At 47.8% G+C, this 19,726-nt stretch overlaps 1 protein-coding gene across 1 annotated transcript in view; it reads right to left on the bottom strand.

The window, feature by feature from the left end:
• Positions 1 to 18,263, bottom strand: part of SLC25A19 (solute carrier family 25 member 19) — a 40,659-nt gene extending 22,396 nt beyond the window's left edge. Inside the window, exons 1-2 of the mRNA XM_040331810.1 lie at positions 18,026 to 18,263; positions 811 to 955 (exon numbers count right to left, since the gene is read on the bottom strand). Of these exons, the coding sequence (XP_040187744.1) occupies positions 811 to 942 (132 nt within the window). The 5' untranslated portion in view covers positions 943 to 955; positions 18,026 to 18,263. The remainder of the gene's footprint in view (positions 1 to 810; positions 956 to 18,025) is intronic.
• Between the last annotated feature and the right edge of the window lie 1,463 nt (positions 18,264 to 19,726).

Here is a 19,726-nt window from a genome sequence, read left to right as displayed (position 1 = left end):
TGCCCACTCCCAGTACTGGCCCATCATTATTATAGGCTGCCTTTCTCACCAATAAGTCCAAATGGAGGGGCCAAAGAAAGTAACTGAGCATTTCAATTTTCTGGGTTTGCAGTGTACTCTATGTAAAACGAAAGCAGGTGTGTAGGCACCTGAAAGTGCTTGTACTTAAATTTATTAAAGTATTCACTTAACAACTTAAAGTGGAGTTCCACCCATAAATATAACATTACATCAGTAGTATTAAAAAAATGTCATTAGTCCTTTAAGAAAACATTTTTTTTTTTTAGATGCCTTCAAAGTGTTGTTGCTAGGCAGAATAGTTTATCTTTCCTCTTCCTGCAACTAGGTGCTTAAGCTTCCTAACCTACACCACACAGACTCCTGGGAATGTAGTGGGTGTAACTTTCCAGGAGTCTGTGCACTCCCCAGTCTCGAAGAATCATGTGACTTGGACAGTACAGGTGCTGAAACCTGATCTGAAACCTATTACACTGCTTGTGAAGCACTGGGCATGTGCGAGATCTGCAAGGCTGAAATCCAGGAAGTCATACAGTCTGGCTTCATGATGCCCACACTTAAGATGGCCCCAGTCAATTTCTATTTTATAAAGTGTCTAAATGCTGTAACAACCTAACAAAACGGACCTTAGTTTACAGACTAACTTTACTAGAATACATTAAGCTTGTGTGTTACAGGGCTATTTATATTTAAAAAGTGAAATTGTGTCCGGAACTCCGCTTTAATGCCATCCACAGGTTCACTTTAAGAATAAGAACCCCACCATTTCTAGTAGAAAATATATAGAAATACCTGGAAGCGAATTTTTATGACATCCAGAGGACTAATGAAGGCCCTTGTCACCAGTCCAGAAAGTGAACCAGCAGTAGCTACTTCAGTGGTAGACAGAAGACGTCCCTTTGAGTGAGGGTCATATCCCACCATCCTCCAAGGAAACCTGAGAACAAGCAAAAAATAAACAGCATGTGAATCAAAATCACATAGCAAGTCATCTACACTACACTGCAAATGCTACATTTCTGGGCTGTCTGTGGCCTGAAACTCCCACATCTCCTCCTAGAGTGATGGTGATCAACCTGACAAATCTAAGGGGCCTCAAGTCCAACCCCGACATGTCCAGAGAGCTATAGAATAGCTAGTTTTTATGCTTTTGGTATGTATTGGGATGGTATTTTTAGATTTTGCAGTATACCTGATCATATAGTACATGTTTTTGGGGACAGCTAGTACATTAATTTGGAGGCAGATTTAGCCCAGAAATAGGGATTAAAGCGGAGTTCCACCCTAAGAATGAACTTTCTATTAACAGCTTGCCTTTAACCACTTGAGATCCGCGCTATGGTCGAAAGACGTCCACAGCGCGGCTCTCAAGTGCCGGGTGGACGTCGATGGACGTCCTGCTGTTGTTGTTCCCTGTGCGCGCCGCTGGGGGCGCGCAGCGGGGAAACAACGTGCCCGGCGCATCGCTCGGGAGCCGATGCGAGTGCGAGACCGATCTGTGTCCCTTTACATAAGGACACAGCATCGGTCACCTCCCCCAGTCAGTCCCCTCCCCCCACACAGTAAGAACACAATGAGGGAATACATTTAACCCCTTCCTCACCCCCTAGTGTTAACCCCTTCACTGCCAGTCACATTTATACAGTAATTAGTGCATTTTTATAGCACTGATCGCTGTATAAATGTGAATGGTCCCAAAATTGTGTCAAAAGTGTCCGATACGTCCGCCGCAATATCGCAGCCCTGACAAAAAAAAAAATAAAAAAATAAAAAAAATCGCAAATCGCCGCCATTACAAGTAAAAAAAAAATATATATATATAAATCTATCCCCCATTTTGTAGGCGCTATAACTTTTGCGCAAACCAGTCGCTTATTGCGATTTTTTTTTTTTTTTTACAAAAATACGTCGAAAAATACGTATCGGCCTTAACTGAGAAAAAAAATAGTTTAAAAAAAAAAAATGGGTTATTTATTATAGCAACAAGTAAAAAAAATATATATATTTTTTTTAAATTGTCGCTCTTTTTTTGTTTATAGCGCAAAAAATAAAAACCGCAGAGGTGATCAAATACCACCAAAATAAAGCTATATTTGTGGGGAAAAAAAGACGTCAATTTTGTTTGGGAACCACGTCGCACGACCGCGCAATTGTCAGTTAAAGCGACGCAGTGCCGGAAGCTGAAATTTCGCCTGGGCACGAAGGGGGTTTATGTTCCCAGTAAGCAAGTGGTTAATGTAAAAAAAAAAAAAAATACAATTTTTTTACTCACTTCTATCTGGCTGTTACTAGGCAGATTTTGTAATCTGCCTATTTCCTGGTCCTAGGTGGTCCAACTTCCTAAGACCCCATTGCCTCCTGGGCATTACTGTGCCTAAAAATCACCCAGCATGCACCTCTCCCTGAAAACCAGGAAGAAAAAGGAACTGGGCTTCACATGCCCACACATATGATGGATACGGCCACAACATGAGCTGGAGGATAAAAGGCAAGTGTTTGCAATGATTTCTGGAATGATTAGGGAAGTTATTAATATGTTTTAGGGACTATTTATTGTGATTAATTTTAGCTTGCAAAAAAAAAAAAAATGATGCCCGGAACCCCCCGCTTTAACCACTTGCTTACTGGGCACAAATACCCCCTTCCTGCCCAGGCGAATTTTCAGCTTTCAGCACTGTCACGCTTTGAATGACAAATTGCGCGGTCATGGTATTTGATCACCTCTGCGTTTTAATTTTTTGTGCTATAAAACAAAAATAGAGAAACAATTTAGAAAAAAAACACAATATTTTTTACTTTTTGCTGTAATAAATATCCATGTAAAAAAACTATTTTTTTCTCAGTTTAGGCCGAGATCCACGTCCCTGGCTCTGTGACTGTCGATCGCGGTTGCCTGGCGGACATTGCGGCCGCCAGGCACGCGCATCGGCACCAGGTCGGGAGGCCGTATACTTTAACAGTGAGAGACAGAACTACAGTTATCAGTGCATTTTTATAGCACCGATCGCTGTATAAATGTCACTGGTCCCAAAAAAGGGTCAAAAGTGTCTGATCTGTCCGCCGCAATGTTGCAGTCCTGATAAAAATTGTTCATCACCGCCATTACTAGTAAAAAAATAAATATTAATTAAAACGCCATAAATCTAACCCCCATTTTGTAGACGCTATAACTTTTGCCCAAACCAATCAACATACACTTATTGTGATTTTTTTTTTACCAAAAATACGTTGAAGACTACATATTGGTCTAAACCAGTGCTTCTCAAATAGTGGGGCGCGCCCCCCAGGGGGGGCCTGAGGCTCCACAAAGGGGGGCTCGTTCCGGACCACGGCGATCTCGCCATTTAGTATCCGCTTCTGTCCCCAGCCTCCTCCGCTAGTTAGAGGAGCGGACGGCGGGAGGCGGGACATTTTTGAACTGGGGGACGGAACCAGAGAGGTAGCAGCCTGTCATGTTGGACGGCAGGTGATTGGCTGCTAGGAGGCGGTCCTAGCAGCCAATCGCCAGTTCGCCCAAAAGTCTCCCCGCCCCGCCCAGTGCTGCTGCGGCTTCACTTGACGAATGTCCCGCCTCCTGCTCTCCGCGCTGAAAAGTTACAGGTAGGAGTGGAGAGGGAGGAAGGGAGGAAAAATATATGGAAATGTTAAGGACGAGGAGTGGGGGCTGTGCTGTGGGGGGAAAAGGGGGGTTATGTGATGGGGGAAACTGTGTGCAGGATATGTGATGGGGGTCATGTAAAGGGGGCAATACTTTATGGGGGGGGGGGGGGGTATGTGATGGGGTCATGTAAAGGGGGCAATACTGTGTGGGGGTATATGTGATGGGGCAATACTGTGTGGGGGGGATATGTGATGGGGCAATACTGTGTGGGGGGGATATGTGAAGAAGGGCAATACTGTGTGTGGGGGGATATGTGAAGAAGGGCAATACTGTGTGGGGGGATATGTGGATACAGTGTTATGCAGAGGTGTACTTATAACAATTTTATAGTCAAATGATACTATTTACAGTCGCGCGGGGGGGCGCGAAATGTTTTCTTCTTCCTAGGGGGGGCATGACAGAAAATAATTGAGAAGCACTGGTCTAAACGGATGAATAAATTCATTTTTTTTTCCATATTTATTATAGCAAAAAAGTTACAAATATATATTTTTTCAAAATTGTTGGCCTTTTTTTGTTTATAGCGCAAAAAATAAAAACCACAGAGGTGATCAAATACCACCAAAAGAAAGCTCTATTTGTGGGGGGAAAAAAAAGGATGTAAATTTAGTTTGGGTACAGCGTCGCACGGGCACGCAATTGTTAAAGCGATCCAGTGCCATTTTGCAAAAAATGGCTTGGTCATTAAGGGGGAACATTTTCCCTGGCTGAAGTGGATTTTAATAAGGACACTTACCTGTCCAGGGAGCCTGCGATGTCGCCCCGTCCATCGGATCGGGTGCAGGTGCCGCCATTCTAACTAAGGAAAACTGGCAGTGGAGCTTTGCGGCTTCACTGCCCGTTTCCTACTGTGCATGTGCGAGTTGCGCAGCGCTTTGTGAATGGCCAGCTGTCTTCTGGGACACACACGGGTCCCAGAAGACAGCAGGGGGGCTCGCAGCACAAAAGGAAAGGACGTCCTGCGCCGCGGACCGGATGGATAGGAAGTACAGGCTGTACTTCATAAAAAAGGTACTATAGAAGAAGAATTTTTTTTATATATATATTCAAAAACAAGGGGTGGAAAGGTGGTCTTTCGTTTAAGACCACCTCTCAAAAGTGGGTGGAACTCCGCTTTAATGTGCTTCTTCTCAGGACACTCCAGGACCTTAATGTGCTGCTTCTTGAGACACTCCTTTGTTGCCTTGGCCATGTGTTTTGGGTCATTGTCATGCTGGAATCCACAACCCATTTTCAATGCCCTGGCTGAGGGAAGGAGGTTCTCCCCCAAGATTTGATGGTACACGGCCCCGTCCATCGTCCCTTTGATGCAATGAAGTTGTCCTGTCCCCTTAGCAGAAAAACACCCCCAAAGCATAATATTTCCACCTCCATGTTTATCGGTGAGGATGGTGTCCTTGGGGTTATAGGCAGCATTCCTCCTCCTCCAAACACAGCGAGTTAAGTTGATACCAATGAGCTCTCGATTTTGGTCTCATCTGACCACAACACTTTCACCCAGTTCTCCTCTGAATCATTCAGATGTTCATTACAAACTTCAGACAGGCCTGTACATGTGCTTTCTTGAGCAGGGGGCAAATTGACCTCTACAACCTCAGCAGTGCCTAAAAATGGAGACCAACCAGGGTGGATATAAATCAATGATTTTTTTTTACCCACTTCCCTACCGCACGCTGTCATATGACGTCCTTGACTTTCAAGGGGATATCTGAATGATGCCTGCAGCCAGAGGCGGCTCTAGGCTTTGTGAGGCCTTAGGCAAAACTTAGCCATGAGGCCCCACTGATGGGAAAAATAATTCAAGCGATAACAATTTACTGTATAAGGAGGATACAGTACAGGCGGAGGGTAAATGGGCACACTACAGGGGGCAGGAGCATACATTAAAGGAGGGAGCAGGAGGGCAAAGCACAGGGGGATGGTAAGTGGGCACAGTACAGGGGGCAGGAGGTTACAGTACTGGGGAGCAGGAGGGCACAGCACGGGGGGAGGGAAAGTGGGCACACTACAGGGGGCAGGAGCATACATTAAAGGAGGGAGCAGGAGGGCAAAGCACAGGGGGAGGGTAAGTGGGAACAGTACAGGGGGCAGGAGGTTACAGTACTGGGGAGCAGGAGGGCACAGCACGGGGGGAGGGTAAGTGGGCACACTACAGGGGGCAGGAGCATACATTAAAGGAGGGAGCAGGAGGGCAAAGCACAGGGGGAGGGTAAGTGGGCACAGTACAGGGGGTTACAGTACAGGGGAGCAGGAGGGCACAGCATGGGGGGAGGGTAAGTGGGCACACTACAGGGGGCAGGAGTGTACATTAAAGGAGAGAGGAGGGCACAGTACAGGGGGTAGGAGGGTACAGTACAGGGGGAGCAGGAGGGCAAAGCACAGGGGGAGGGTAAGTGGGCACAGTACAGGGGGCAGGATGTTACAGTACAGGAGAGCAGGAGGGCACAGCACAGGGGAAGGGGAAGTGGGAACAGAACAGGTGGCAGGAGGGTACAGTACAGAGGGAGAAGGAGGGCAAAGCACAGGGGGAGGGTAAGTGGGCACAGTACAGGGGAGCAGGAGGCACAGCACGGGGGAAGGTAAGTGGGCACAGTACAGGGGGCAGGAGTGTACATTAAAGGAGAGAGGATGGCACAGTACAAGGGGTAGGAGGGTACAGTACAGGGGGAGCAGGAGGGCACAGCATGGGGAGGGTAAGTGGGCACAGTACAGGGGCAGAAGGGTACAGTAAAGGAGGGAGCAGGAGGGCACAACACAAGGTGGGGAGGGTAAGTGGACACTGTACAGGGAGTAGGCGTGTACAGTACATGGGGAGCAGGAGGGCACAGCACAGGGGGAGGGTAAGTGGGCACAGTACAGGGGGCAGGAGGGTACAGTACAGGGGGAGCAGGAAGGCACAGCACAGAGGGAGGGTAAGCGGGCATAGAACAGGTGGCAGGAGGGTACAGTACAGGGGGGGCAGAAGGGCAAAGCACAGGGGGGGGTAAGTGGGCACAGTACAGGGGGGAGCAGAAGGGCACAGGAGGAGGGTAAGTGGGAACAGAACAGGTGGCAGGAGGGTACAGTACAGGGGGAGAAGGAGGGCAAAGCACAGGGGGAGGGTAAGTGGGCACAGTAGAGGAAGCAGGAGGGTACAGTACAGGGGAGCAGGAGGGCACAGCACAGGGAGGGTAAGTGGGCACAGTACAGGGGGCAGGATGGTACAGTAAGGGAGGGCAAAGCACAGGGGGAGGGCAAGTGGGCACAGTACAGGGGGCAGGAGGGTAAATAAAGGAGGGAGCAGGAGGGCACAGCACGGGGGGGGGGGGGTAAGTGGGCACAGCACAGGGGACAGGAGGGTACAATAAAGGTGGGAGCAGGAGGGCACAGAACAGGGGAAAGGGGAAGTGGGCACAGCACAGGGTCGAGCAGGAGGGCACAGCACAGGGGGAGGGTAAATGGGCACAGTACAGGGGGAGCAGGAGGGTACAGTACAGGGGGAGCAGGAGGGCACAGCACAGGGGGAGCAGGAGGGCACAGTACAGGGGGCAGGAGTGTACATTAAAGGAGAGAGGAGGGTACAGTACAGGCGGTAGGAGGGTACAGTACAGGGGGAGCAGGATGGCACAGCATGGGGAGGGTAAGTGGGCAGGAGGGTACAGTAAAGGAGGGAGCAGGAGGGCACAGCACAGGGGAAGCGTAAGTGGGCACAGTGCAGCAGGCAGGAGGGTACAGCACAGGGGGAGGGTAAGTTGGCACAGAACAGGGGGTAGGAGGGTACAGTACAGGGTGAGCAGGAGGGCAAAGCACAGGGAGGGTAAGTGGGCACAGTACAGGGGACAGGGGGTGCAGTAAAGCAGGGTGCAGGAGAGCACAGGGGGGTAGGTGGGCACAGTACAGGGGACAGAAGGGTACAGTAAAGGAGGGAGCAGGATGGGGGTAAGTGGGTACAGTACAGGGGACAGGAGGGTACAGTAAATGAGGGAGCAGGAGGGCACAGCACAGGGGGAGGGTAAGTGGGCACAGTGCAGGAGGGTACAGTACAGGGGAGAGCAGAAGGGGAAAGCACAGGGGGGGGGTAAGTGGGCACAGTACAGGGGCAGGAGGATATAGTAAAGGAGGGAGCAGGTGGGCACAGCACAGAGGGAGGGTAAGTGGGTACGGGGCAGGAGGGTAGAGCACAGGGGGTAAGTGGGCACAGTACAGTACAGGGGGGGGGCAGAAGATTTTGTACGGGGGAGTAGGAGGGCACAGCACTTGGGGGGAGGGTAAGTGGGCACAGTACAGGGGGCAGGAGGGTACAGTAAAGCAGGGAGAAGGGGAGCACGGAGGTAAGTGGGCACAGTATCGGGGCAGGGGGTGCAGAACAGGAGGAGGGTAAGTGGGCACAGTACCGGGGCAGGAGAGTACAGTATGGGGGATGGGTAAGTGGGCACAGTACCGGGGAAGGAGGGTACAGTAGGGGGAGGGTAAGTGGGCACATGGCAAGACAGTACAGTAAAGGAGGGAGCAGGAGGGCACAGCACAGGGGGAGGAAGAGTGGGCACAGTACAGGGGGAGCAGAATGATGCCTCTTACATTAGAGTACCCCCAGAGACCCCACTTAGCTCACATTACCTTATCGGCAGGAATCGGGTACCGCTGCAAGCAAGGTGTGAGAGCCGAACTTGGGGGGCGGAGTTGAGAGGCGGAGCGCTGGCTCTGACTGAGATCCGGAGCTGTACGTGAGCTCCGATCATCTTGAAAACAACACGCTATCTCTCCATGTAGCAGCGAGCGGACTCACCACTGTGCTGATGGCGGGGGCAGGGAAGGAGATCCCGGCTGTCAGTAGAGGCAGCTCTTTAATTAAGCAAATTAGGCGGGGCCCCTGTGAGCGCGAGGCCTTAGGCGACCGCCTAATTTGCCTAATTAGAGAGCCGCCTCTGCCTGCAGCTACAGGTATCATTCAGATATCATTATTTTCTGGTGTTGATTCTGTGCACGATAAGAATGATCATAGCGGCAGTTCCGCCGCTTGATCGTTCTTACAGGCGATGGAAGCGGAACACCCCCCTCCTACCGCCATCCAGTGCTTCTCAGAGCTCTCCCGCGCCATCGGGGACCCAGAGAAAGAATCGCCTTTGCCGGATGATGATCATAGAGATTTACCAGTATCTATGACCGTCAGAGGCCCGGGCCCGATGTTATGAGGTCACGTCCGGGCCACGGATGTAAACAAAGTCGCGGCTGTCAGCATGAGATCGGTGAATATTTTTTTTCTCAATCTCATGCTTTCCAGCCTGGAGTAGATAGAGGTGAGGTCTTATTGACCCCCAACTCTCTCTATAAAGAGGACCTGTCACGATAGATTCCTATTACAAGGTATGTTTAAAAAATAAATAAAAAAATGTAAAAGAAAGTGTATTTTTTTTTAAATTAAAGTAAAAAAAAAAAGCCCCTGTCTCCCGTCAGCTCGCGCTCAGAAGCGAACACACGCAAGTCCCGCCCACATATGTAAATGCCGTTCAAACTACACATGCGAGTTATCGCCCTGTGCGTTAGAGCGCGAGCAACAATTCTAGCACTAGACTACACTCTAAAAAGCGCTAACCTGTAAAAAAAAATTAAAGCGTCGCCTATGGTGATTTTTAAAAACCAAAGCTTGACGCCATTCCATGAGTGTGAGCAATTTTAAAGCGTGACATGTTGGATATCTTTTTACTCGGTGTAACGTCATCTTTCACATTATACAAAAAATTGGGCTAACTTTACTGTTTTATTTTTTAATTTGTGAAACTTTTTTATCTCCCAGAAAAAGGCGTTTGAAAAATTCTTGTGCAAATACCAAGCGAGATAAAAATTTGCAATGACTGCCATTTTATTCCCTAGGATGTCTGCTAAAAAAAACAGAGTAATTTTCCAGCGAAAAAATGATGATTTTTACATGTAGGAGAGGAGTGCCAGAATTGGTCCAGTATGGAAGTGGTTAACCACTTCAGCCCCGGAGTATTTGGCTTGCAAAAGACCAGGCCACTTTTTGAGATTCAGCACTGTGTCGCTTTAACTAACAATTGCGCGGTCGTGCGACGTGGCTCCCAAACAAAATTGACGTCCTTTTTCCCCCCACAAATAGAGCTTTCTTTTGGTGGTATTTGATCACTTCTGTGTTTTTTTTTTTTGCGCTATAAACAAAAATAGAGCTGTTGCTATAATAAATATGCCCAAAATGTGTATATATATTATATATATATATATATATAAAATGTCCTCAGTTTAGGCCGATACATATTATTCTACATATTTTTGGTAAAAAAAAAAATTCAAATAAGCGTTTATTGATTGGTTTGTACAAAAGTTATAGAGGCTACAAAATAGGGGATAGTTTTGTGGCATTTTTATTAATAATTTTTTTTTTTACTAGTAATGGCGGCCATCATCGATTTTTATCGTGACTGCGACATTATGGCGGACACATCGAACACTTTTGACACCATTGTCATTTATACAGCGATCAGTGCTATAAAAATGCACCGAGTACTGTAAAAATGACACTGGAAGTGAAGGGGTTAACCTGTAGGGGGTGCTGAAGGGGTTAAGTGTGTCCTAAGGAGTGATTCTAACTGTTAGGGGGCGTGGCTATGAGTGACACATCACTGATCGCAGTTCCCGATGGCAGGCGATCAGTGACATGTCACTAGGAAGAACGGAGAGATGTTGTGTTTACACTGACATCTCCCTGTTCTTCAGCTCTGTGACCCGATCGCGGGACACCGGCGGACATCGAGTCCACGGGCCTCATGGACACAGTCACGGAGCTCGCGACCACACTGCGGCAAATTAAAAGGGGACATACCTGTACAGCTGTGCCATTCTGTCAACGTAAAAAGTCGTGCGCCGGTCCTTAAGCGGCTATAGATCCACCCCCAAAAAATAATCTGATTATTTTTATTTAAATCGATTTATTTTTTTATTTTTATCAAATTTATTTTATTAAAATGCTTTTGAAGTAAAAATCTATCTAAAGATAGTTTTCTATTTAAAGCGGTTGTAAACCCGCGATTAATTTTTTTTTTTTTTTTTTTTTTCACCTGAAAGGCAAAAGCCATAATGAGCTAGTATGCACCGCATATTAGCTCATTATGAAATACTTACCTCGGAACGAGGTGAGAGGAACTTACCTGGTCCACGCGAGATGTCATCTTGACTCGGCGTGTCTTCCAGGTATCGCCGCTCCAGCGCTGTGATTGGCTGGAGCGGCGATGATATACAGGTTTAAGAGATATTCTTTATACCTACAGGTAAGCCTTATTATAGGCTTACCTGTAGGCAAAAGTCAAAAATGTGGGTTTACAACCACTTTAAGATACATTAATCATTTATAGCTAGATTCACGTAGGGTTACGCCGGCGTATCAGTAGATACGCCGTCGTAACTCTGAATCTACGCCGTCGTAAATGTAAGCGTATTCTGGAAACCAGATACGCTTAAATTAGGCTAAGATACGAGCGGCGTAAGTCTCCTACGCCGTCGTATCTTAGGGTGCAAATTTAGGCTGGCCGCTAGGTGGCGCTTCCGTTGTTTTCTGCATCAAATATGCAAATGAGCAAGATACGCCGATTCACGAACTTACGTACGCCTGTCGCAATTAGTTATGCCGTTTACAGAAGAGATACGCCGGCGTAAAAATAAAGCTGCTCCCTAGGTGGCGCAGCCCATGCAAGGTATGGACGTCGGAACAGGCCTATCTTTTTACGTTGTTTGCGTAAGTCGTACGCGAATAGGGCTGTGCGTAAGTTACGTCACGTCGTAGGCAGTGTTCGACGTATATTAGGCATTCTATCCGACGCATGCGCACTGGGATTCTTTCACGAACGGCGCATGCGCCGTTCGTAAAAAAACGTCAATCAAGTCGGGTCACCAGTCATTTACATAAAACACGCCCCCCTGTTCCACATTTGAATTAGGCACGCTTAGGCCGGCCCATTTACGCTACGCCGCCGTAACTTAGGAGGCAAGTGCTTTGTGAATACAGCACTTGCCTCTCTGACTTACGGCGGTGTAGCGTAAATGCGATACGCTACACCGCCTCAAAGTTATGCCAGTCTTGCTGAATCTGGCTATTAGTTTATTCAGCATGAAATGGAGCTTAGTTATGTAGCGTGAGGCTGTATATTCTGCAATATATATATATTATAACATAATATTTACATTCATTCAATGAATTCAAGCTCCGCAAGCTGAGATAACATACACTGCATTGATGCATTCACACAATTTTACAGTAGCCATGAGATAAAACAAAGTTCAGGAATATTCCTTTAGCCCATTGTTTTGCAAATCTATGTTCACTACAAACTGTATGATTTAATCGCTTCTGATATCGCTGTTTTACTAACATGACAGCTTATTATTCTAAATAGGAAACCTTAATTGTGTTTGAAAATATTAAAGGGGTTGTAAAGGAAAACATTTTTTTCCCTAAATAGCTTCCTTTACCTTAGTGCAGTCCTCCTTCACTTACCTCATCCTTCAATTTTGCTTTTAAATGTCCTTATTTCTTCTGAGAAATCCTCACTTCCTTTTCTTCTGTCTGTAACTACACACATACATGCAAGGCTTTCTCCCTGGTGTGGAGGAAACCTCTTGAGGGGGGAGGGGGCGAGCAGGAGAGTCAGGACGCCCACTAATACACAGTTCCTTTATCTATCTGCAAAGTAGAGAGTGTCCTGACTTGCCTGCTCGCCCCCTCCCCCCTCAAGAGGCTTTCTCCACATCAGGGAGAAAGCCTCTGTAAATTAAGCTATTTAGGGGGGAAAAAAATCCTTTACAACACCTTTAACCATATTAGGCCATTTTTAGCGAACCGGCACTGCGTCGCTTTAACTGACAATGTTGCACCCAAACAAAATTGATGTCCTTTTTTTCCCATAAATAGAGCCTGCTTTTGGTGGTATTTGATCACATCTGTGGTTTTTATTATTTGCGCTATAAACAAAAAAAACTGTGACAATATTTAAAAAAACACAATGGGGATTATTTACAAAAGGCAAATCCACTTTGCAGTGGATTTGCCTTTCGCAAATAACCCCCATTACCTTTTACTTTTTGCTATAGTAAATATCCCATTTAAAAAAAAAAATAATAATTTCCTCAGTTTAGGGCGATATGTATTTTTCGACATGTTTTTGGTAAAAAAAAAAAAAGAAAAAAATATATATGTCAATAAGCGTATATTGATTGGTTTGCGCAAAAGTTCTAACGTCTACAAACGTGTCGCTCTGTCCGGGCTCTCCTGTCCCATCGGGAGGCCCAAGTGATCAGCTGGCACGTTCGTTGGCTGGCCAGAAACCTGAACAAAGCTGGAATCAGCTTCAATCGGGTCTCAGATATAGAAACCCGGAAGTTATGTCACTTCACTTACTGGAGGCGTAAAGGCGCCAGATTTAAAAAAAATAATAATCTGTATTCAAAACTGTCGAATTGGCGTTTTGAATGCACTTAAAGCGGTGGTTCCCCCTTAAAAACAACTTTTTTTTTATTCCACTGCCCCCCCACATTACAATCGAATTAAGGCTCTTATTATTTTTTTGCTGCTGTACATACCTTGATACAGCATCTTCACCTGTGCATCCGGGTTGCGAGTCCCGCGGGAGTGGGCGTTCCTCACATGCTGTTGATTGACGTTTTGCCCAAAAACGAGCTCTCCCCTGTCGCGTAAGCCGCGTCACGGTTGGCGAAAGGAGCCGAACGGCGAGTCGGCGCTATACTGCGCATGCACATCGCCGTTCGGCTCCTTTCGCCAATCGTGAAAAAAAATCGTGAAAAAAAAAAAGTTGTTTTTAAGGGGGAACCACCGCTTTAAGTGCAAAATCCCTCCAAATAAATACCTGACACGTGACTATTAGGCCCCTTTCACATGTGCGGACCGTATGTCCGCATTTTCATCCATCCGTTTGCGGATGAAAACGGGACATACATTGGTCCCTATGTGATTGCGGGTAATCACCCGCCTCCGCAAAGATCCGATTTTGCGGATGGAAGAAAACCCTATTTTTTCTTCCGTCTGCGGATCGGATGAACACGGACACACGGTCCGTGTTCATCCGATCCCCCATAGGGGAGAGCGGAGAAAAGACAGGGCGGTCCCTGTACAGTGTGCTATACCGTCGATTTGTCGCTAGCGGCCGATAAAGGGTTAATACCGCCCGCAATGCGCCTCTGCAGAGGCGCATTGCGGGCGGTATTGCCGCGGTTTCCCATAGTTTTAAATGGGAAGGATCGGTGAAGGAGCGGTATACATGCCGCTCCTCTCACCGTTTCAAAGATGCTGCTGGCAGGAGATTTTTTTGTCTCCTGCCAGCGCATCGCCTCGGGCTTTCATATTGAGTACGCAGTGCAGGAGTTTTTCAGGCGGTATAGCAGCGCTATTTTTAGCGCTGTACAGCCTGAAAAACTCCTCAGTATGAAAGGGGTCTTAGTCTTCAAGTGCCTAATCCTGCTCCTGCAGCTATTACAAAGACAGATCAGCAGTAACAAGTTTTGTATATGGCTGGGGGATTCACAGACACTAGTTCCCCATCAGGTCTACTCCCCTTGTGATTAATAGCAGGCAGTGGGCAGATCCTTAGGCTGCATTCACACCTGAGCGTAGCATTTTGCGGCGTTTTTTACCGCGATTTGCGGCGCAAAACGCTGCGTTTTTACCGCGATTTACCGCAATTTTGTACAGGTCTGGGGTCACCAATGTAAAACGCCCTAATACGCTCAATTCGAGCGACAAAAAAGGGTCCAGAACTTGTTTGGGCTTCAGGCGTTCGGCGTCAGGCGTTTTGTAGTGGAGATGTGAACCATCTCCATAGAGAATAATGTATTTTTTCCCCTCTAGCGTTTTGGGGCGTTGCGCTTCAGGCGACAAAACGCTCAGGTGTGAATGCAGCCTTAGCCAATAGTTAGCCTGTTATTGACTATAGAATCTGCACAGTGCCTGCTGCCCATCATAAGGACAGAGTGGACCTGACGGGGAACTAGTGTCTGTAGATCCTCCATCCACTGCAGTGTCACTCTAGGAGGCAGTCGGGTGTGAAGCCAATAGTGTTCTTAAAGCGGGAGTTCACCCATTTGTTAAATTTTTTTTTTTCTCCCCTTAGCTTCCTGCTCGTTCGGTCTAGGGGAATCGGCTATTTGTATTAAAATATGAGCAGTACTTACCCGTTTTCGAGATGCATCTTCTCCGTCGCTTCCGGGTATGGGTCTTCGGGAGCGGGCGTTCCTTCTTGATTGACAGTCTTCCGAGAGGCTTCCGACGGTCGCATCCATCGCGTCACGAGTAGCTGAAAGAAGCCGAACGTCGGTGCGGCTCTATACTGCGCCTGCGCACCGACGTTCGGCTTCTTTCGGAAAATCGTGACGCGATGAATGCGACCGTCGGAAGCCTCTCGGAAGCCTGTCAATCAAGAAGGAACGCCCATTCCCGCAGCCCATACCCGGAAGCGGCGGAGAAGATGCATCTCGTAAACGGGTAAGTACTGCACATATTTTAAAACAAATAGCCGATTCCCCTAGAGAAAACGAGCATACATCTAAGGGGAAAAAGTGCCCTCTAAGGGTGAACCCCCGCTTTAACAAACAGTACCTTCACTTTTATTATCTACAAAGTGGAGGCAATTATTCCTGAATTTGGTGCATTTTAACCACTTCCCACCTAAAGTACGTACCTGTACATCCTTGGATGGGAAGTGGTTATACCGGGATGATTCCTGCCCCTACAAGCATTGTCCCGTTATCATTCTTTTCAGCCAGCGATTTTCTCTCATGCAGAAGTGATCCAATTGGCTGATTAGCCATTCAATCACGTTTGCAGGGGGTGGAGAGGGGTCCCACCCCCCACTGCTGCCTCCCCTGGGCTCTCTGGTCCCATCACGGAGGCCTGGAGCAATGCAACTGGTGGCTGGCTGCCCTGTACAGAGAGAGAGGAACTGGCATTGTTCCTCTCTGTAACCACGGAAACTGGGAGCGACCAGTAGCTTGTCACTTCCTGTTCCACCCCTTTGTTTACCTTGCCTCCAGCGGCCAGGAAAGCATCACAGATCGGACTGATCGGCTACATGTGAGGCCAGAGGAGAGATTTGGGGTCTAATAGACCCCAAATCTCTCCATAAAGAGGATCTGTCACAGCCCATGCTGTCACAAGGGATGTTGTTCATCCCTTGTGATAGCAATAAAGTTAATATAAAAAAAAAAAATTAGCTTACACACAAATGTAAACGCATACGTTACTCCCACACACATCTGTAAACGGTTTAAATTGTCGCCTATGGAGAATTTTAAGCACTGTAGTTTGCCGCCATTCCACGGGCAGACATATTTTTAAAGCGTGACATGTTAGGTATCTATTTACTCGGCATAACATTATCTTTCACATTATAAAAAAAAAGAATTGGTAACTTTAGTTTTGTTTTTTTAATTCGGGAAAGCGTTTTTTTTCCACAAAAAATTGTGTTTGAAAAACCTTTGCGCAAATACTGTGATATAAAAAACTGCAACACCCACAATTTTACTCTATAGGGTCTCTGCTAAAACAATTACTGTATATACTGTGTAGATATATATATATATTAATGTTTGGGGGTAATTTTCTAGCAAAAAAAGTAGTAGATTTTTAGCTGTATGAGTGAAGTATAAGAAATGGCCTGAATGGGAGGTGGTTAATATTGGTGCCATTATAAACTCCCTGAATGTGCTGCATGTGTTGGAAAAGACTCCAGAATGGGTGGCGGGGATTTATGGACCTCCAGAAAAGTGTCAGTAGGATATTGTACCTCCAGAAAAGTGTCAGTAGGGATATTGTACCTCCAGAAAAGTGTCAGTAGGGATATTGTACCTCCAGAAAAGTGTCAGTAGGGATATTGTACCTCCAGAAAAGTGTCAGTAGGGATATTTTACCTCCAGAAAAGTGTCAGTAGGGATATTGTACCTCCAGCAAAGTGTCAGTAGGGATATCGTACCTCCAGAAAAGTGTCAGTAGGGATATTGTACCTCCAGAAAAGTGTCAGTAGGGATATTTTACCTCCAGCAGTGTCAGTAGGGATATCGTACCTCCAGAAAAGTGTCAGTAGGGATATCGTACCTCCAGAAAAGTGTCAGTAGGGATATTGTACCTCCAGAAAAGTGTCAGTAGGGATATTGTACCTCCAGAAAAGTGTCAGTAGGGATATTGTACCTCCAGAAAAGTGTCAGTAGGGATATTTTACCTCCAGAAAAGTGTCAGTAGGGATATTGTACCTCCAGCAAAGTGTCAGTAGGGATATCGTACCTCCAGAAAAGTGTCAGTAGGGATATTGTACCTCCAGAAAAGTGTCAGTAGGGATATTTTACCTCCAGCAGTGTCAGTAGGGATATCGTACCTCCAGAAAAGTGTCAGTAGGGATATCGTACCTCCAGAAAAGTGTCAGTAGGGATATTGTACCTCCAGCAGTGTCAGTAGGGATATCGTACCTCCAGAAAAGTGTCAGTAGGGATATTTTACCTCCAGAAAAGTGTCAGTAGGGATATTGTACCTCCAGAAAAGTGTCAGTAGGGATATTGTACCTCCAGAAAAGTGTCAGTAGGGATATTGTACCTCCAGAAAAGTGTCAGTAGGGATATTGTACCTCCAGCAGTGTCAGTAGGGATATTGTACCCCCAAAAAAGTGTCAGTAGGGATATTGTACCTCCAGAAAAGTGTCAGTAGGGATCTTGTACCGTCAGAAAAGTGTCAGTAGGGGTATTGTTCCTCCAGAAAACTGTCAGTGGGGATAGTGTACCTTCAGAAATGTGACAGTAGGGATATTGTACCTCCAGAAAAGTGTCAGTAGGGATTAAGGATGAGCTCCGGCATGTTCGTACAGTCCACGTGCAGAGCCCGCCAAGAAGTCGGCACCGCGCTGCGCTAATCACAGGCAGGGAGACATTGTCCTGATGCTCAGCTGGCAGCGCCGACTTCTTGGCGGGCTCTGCACGTGGACTGTGCAACACGCCGGAGCTCATCCTTAGTAGGGATATTGTACCTCCAGAAAAGCGTCAGTAAGTGTGATTAAACTCCCCAATATCTGTCAGCAGCTGAGATGTGACATGTGTCCCCATTATATGGGATTGCCATCACTTCCTGACACCTATAATAATATAATAATATGAGATCAGGGTGTGGATGTTCTTCATATGGAGGATCCCCGGACATGACTAGTTGTGTCCTTGTCTGAAGCCATGTATAATATGTATATGTATGAGGTGTCAGGATAAGCCCACTCAGGACGCTCATAATAAGATTTATGTCTCTCAGTACCCCGACCTACTCTCCGTTCTCTCACAGTGCAGCTCACTTTACGGACTACATACACACCTACTCACCTCACACCGTACTTCCACTGGACTGTCTTTTTCCACACACGCCCACTCACACAACCAATGGGGAAACATACCGGGCGAGGCCTCCGCTCCACACCAATGAATGTTACGGAGCTGAACCAATCAGCACACAGCTCACTAGAGGCCGAACTATGGAAGCAAACAAAGCTCTCGCCAGGAGCCTACAATAGAACGTGTGCTGTGATCCTATCCTAGACCAGCAGTGCGGGCTCCTGTGAGAAACCAGCCTGTGTGTCCTGTGAAGGAGCTGACTGACTGCAGGGAAAAGCTGCAAACACTGGAGGGAGGGGGAACAGGTGCCCGGCCGCAGACCACGCTGTCCTCTGTACTGCAGACATTTTATTGTGGCTCAAGGGGCTGGTGTCTGAGGGACCAGATGTCTGATTGGATGCTGTAACTTCTGCAGCCATTTTGGTGTGGGATCTTATAAATAGGGTGACCAGACGTCCCCGGAATGAAGACACTATTGTCAGACCAAGTCTGTCCCCGGCCAGGACGGTGCCAGGCAGCCTCCCACAGATGATCAGTGTGGCAGAGGAGAGTTACAAGCACCAATCTCCCTGTATAGTTTTTAATAAAGTTATACAGGGAGATCTGTGCTTGTAACTCCCCAGACCACCACACCAATCACCCCTGACTGCCCATCAAATGTTCCCTAATCTCTGGGCCTCCATGCCCTCCTCTGGCTCCCCGTGTCCTCGGGCTCTCTGTTTTATCCTTCGGCTCTCTGTTCCCTCCTCCGGCTCCCTGTGTCCTCCTCCGGCTCTCTATTTCCTCCTCTGGCTCCCTGGACCCTCATTTGACTCTCTGCTCTCTCCTCCGGCTCCCTGTGTCCCCGGTTGGCTCTCCGTTCCTTCCTCCGGCTCCCCGTGTCCTCTTCCGGCTCTCCATTCCCTCCTTTGGCTCTCCATTTCCCCCTCCGGCTCCCCAGGCCCTTATTTGACTCTCTGTTCTCTCCTTTGGCTTCCTGTGTCCTCCTTTTGGCTCTCAGTTCTCTACTCTGGCTCTCCGTTCCCTCCTTCGGCTCCCCATGTTCTCCTTCGGCTCTCCTTTCCTTTCTCCGGCTCCCTGCGTCCTCTTCTGGCTTCCTGTTCCCTCCTCTGGCTCCCCGTTCCCTCCTCCAGCTCCCTGTCTGCTTCTTTGTCTCCCCTTGTCCTTCTTTGGCTCCCTGTGTCTTTCTTTGGCTCCCTGTGTCCTCTTCCGGCTCTCTGTTCCCTCCTTTTGGCTCTCCGTTTCCTCCTCCGGCTCTCCATTCCCTCTTTTGGCTCTCCATTTCCCCCTCCGGCTCCCCAGGCCCTTATTTGACTCTCTGCTCTCTCCTCTGGCTCCCTGTGTCCTCCTTTTGGCTCTCAGTTCTCTCCTCTGGCTCTCCGTTCCCTCCTTCGGCTCCCCATGTTCTCCTTCGGCTCTCCTTTCCTTCCTCCGGCTCCCTGTGTCCTCCTCTGGCTCCCCGTTCCCTCCTCTGGCTCCCCGTTCCCTCCTCTGGCTCCCTGTTCCCTCCTCCAGCTCCCTGTGTCCTTCTTTGGCTCCCCATGTCCTTCTTTGGCTCCCCGTGTCCTTCTTTGTTCTCCGTGTCCTCTTCCAGCGCTCTGTGTCCTCTTCCAGCTCTCCGTGTCCTCCTCCGGCTCTCTGTTTCTGCCTCCAGACACCATCATGCCCAAAGGCCAAATGAACCACAGAGTG

Source organism: Rana temporaria, chromosome 12 (genome assembly GCF_905171775.1).
Source record: "Rana temporaria chromosome 12, aRanTem1.1, whole genome shotgun sequence".
Taxonomy (NCBI): Eukaryota; Metazoa; Chordata; class Amphibia; order Anura; family Ranidae; genus Rana; species Rana temporaria.
This window is presented reverse-complemented; position numbering and strand designations above follow the sequence as displayed.